This window comes from Gorilla gorilla, chromosome 20, assembly GCF_029281585.2.
Source record: "Gorilla gorilla gorilla isolate KB3781 chromosome 20, NHGRI_mGorGor1-v2.1_pri, whole genome shotgun sequence".
NCBI lineage: Eukaryota > Metazoa > Chordata > Mammalia > Primates > Hominidae > Gorilla > Gorilla gorilla.
In genome coordinates this window covers 15,158,133-15,160,092 of record NC_073244.2, presented here as the reverse complement: position 1 = coordinate 15,160,092, position 1,960 = coordinate 15,158,133, and the positions used below count along the sequence as shown (strand labels likewise).

Sequence of the window (1,960 nt, the reverse complement as noted above, 5' to 3'; positions counted from 1 at the left end):
AGGTGAGAAACACACTGATAGGGTACCTAGGAAGGAAGTAAAGAACAGGCTGGGCATGGGGGTTCATGCCTGTCATCCCAGCTATTTGGGAGGCTGAGAGAGGAGGATTGCTTGAGCCCAGGGGGATGAGGCTACAGTGAGCTATGATCATGCCACTGCACTCCAGCATGGATGACAGAGAGAGAGACCCTGCAAAGAAGAAAGAAGGAAAGAAAGAAGGAGGGAAGGAAGGGAGGAAGGAAGGAAGGAACGAAAGAAAGGGAGAGAGAGAGAGAAAGGAAGGAAGGAAAAGAGAGAGAGAAAGAAAGAGAGAGGGGGGAAGGAGGGAAGGAAGGAAGGAGAAAAAGAGGAGGGAGAGAGGGAGGGAAGGAGGGAGGGAGAGAGAAAGAAAGGAAAGGAAGAAAGAAAGAAAAAGGAGAAAGAAAGAAGGAAAGAGAAAAGAAAGAGAAAGAGAAAAAGAAAGAGGAGGGAGAGAGGGAGGGAGAGAAAGAGAGGGAGGGAGAGAAAAAGAAAGTAAGAAGAAAGAAAGAAAGAGAAAGAAAGAAGGAGGGAGAGAGAGAGAAAGAAAGAAAGAGAGAGAAAGAGAAAGAGAAAGAGAGAGAGAGGGAGAGAGAAAGAAAGAAAGAAAGAAAGAAAGAAAGAAAGAAAGAAAAAGAAAGAAAGAAGGAAAGAAAAAGAAAGGAAGGAAGGAAGGAAGAAAGAAAGAAAGAAGGAAGGAAGGAAGGAAGGAAAAAAGGTCTATAACTTATAACTTGTTTGGTTTTGATAATATTGACAAGATCAAGACTCATCAACAACATGAAAGCAGGAAACTTCTCAGACACTCCAGAATTCTTTCTCTTGGGATTGTCAGGGGATCCGGAGCTGCAGCCCATCCTCTTCATGCTGTTCCTGTCCATGTACCTGGCCACAATGCTGGGGAACCTGCTCATCATCCTGGCCGTCAACTCTGACTCCCACCTCCACACCCCCATGTACTTCTTCCTCTCCATCCTGTCCTTGGTCGACATCTGTTTCACCTCCACCATGATGCCCAAGATGCTGGTGAACATCCAGGCGCAGACTCAATCCATCAGTTACACAGGCTGCCTCACCCAAATCTGCTCTGTCCTGGTTTTTGTTGGATTGGAAAATGGAATTCTGGTCATGATGGCCTATGATCGATTTGTGGCCATCAGTCACCCACTGAGGTACAATGTCATCATGAACCCCAAACTCTGTGGGCTGCTGCTTCTGCTGTCCTTCATCATTAGTGTCCTGGACGCTCTGCTGCACACGTTGATGGTGCTACGGCTGACCTTCTGCATAGACCTGGAAATTCCCCACTTTTTCTGTGAACTAGCTCATATTCTCAAGCTCGCCTGTTCTGATGTCCTCATCAATAACATCCTGGTGTATTTGGTGACCAGCCTGTTAGGTGTTGTTCCTCTCTCTGGGATCATTTTCTCTTACACACGAATTGTCTCCTCTGTCATGAAAATTCCATCAGCTGGTGGAAAGTATAAGGCTTTTTCCATCTGTGGGTCACATTTAATCGTCATTTCCTTGTTCTATGGAACAGGGTTTGGGGTGTACCTTAGTTCTGGGGCTACCCACTCCTCCAGGAAGGGTGCAATAGCATCAGTGATGTATACCGTGGTCACCCCCATGCTGAACCCATTCATTTACAGCCTGAGAAACAAGGACATGTTGAAGGCTTTGAGGAAACTAATATCTAGGATACCATCTTTCCGTTGATGTCTCAGCTTCTTGGGCTTACACTGCTGGGATATGTCAGGGAGAAAGAAGTAATGAGAAGTCTTGAAAGCCTGACTAATGTCTTTGGGGTTTTCTGTTTTCGTTTTTGTTTTTGTTTTTGTTTTTGTTTGTTTGTTTGTTTTTTGAGATGGAGTCTCGCTCTGTTGACCAGACTGGAGTGTAGTGACGCAATCTTGGCTCACTGCAACCTCCGCCTCCTGGG

General features: G+C 45.8%; 1 protein-coding gene across 1 annotated transcript; it reads left to right on the top strand.

Annotated features, from left to right (window-relative positions):
• Positions 1–798: 798 nt before the first annotated feature.
• Positions 799–1,737, top strand: OR7G3 (olfactory receptor family 7 subfamily G member 3). The gene has a single exon (XM_004059947.4). It carries the CDS (start codon positions 799–801, stop codon positions 1,735–1,737), a length of 939 nt encoding a protein of 312 aa, XP_004059995.2.
• The last annotated feature ends 223 nt before the right edge of the window (positions 1,738–1,960 follow it).

Bases quoted from the DNA above. Each gene is read 5' to 3' on its own strand.
- OR7G3 (XM_004059947.4), top strand. From the start codon at position 799: ATGAAAGCAGGAAACTTCTCAGACACTCCAGAATTCTTTCTCTTGGGA.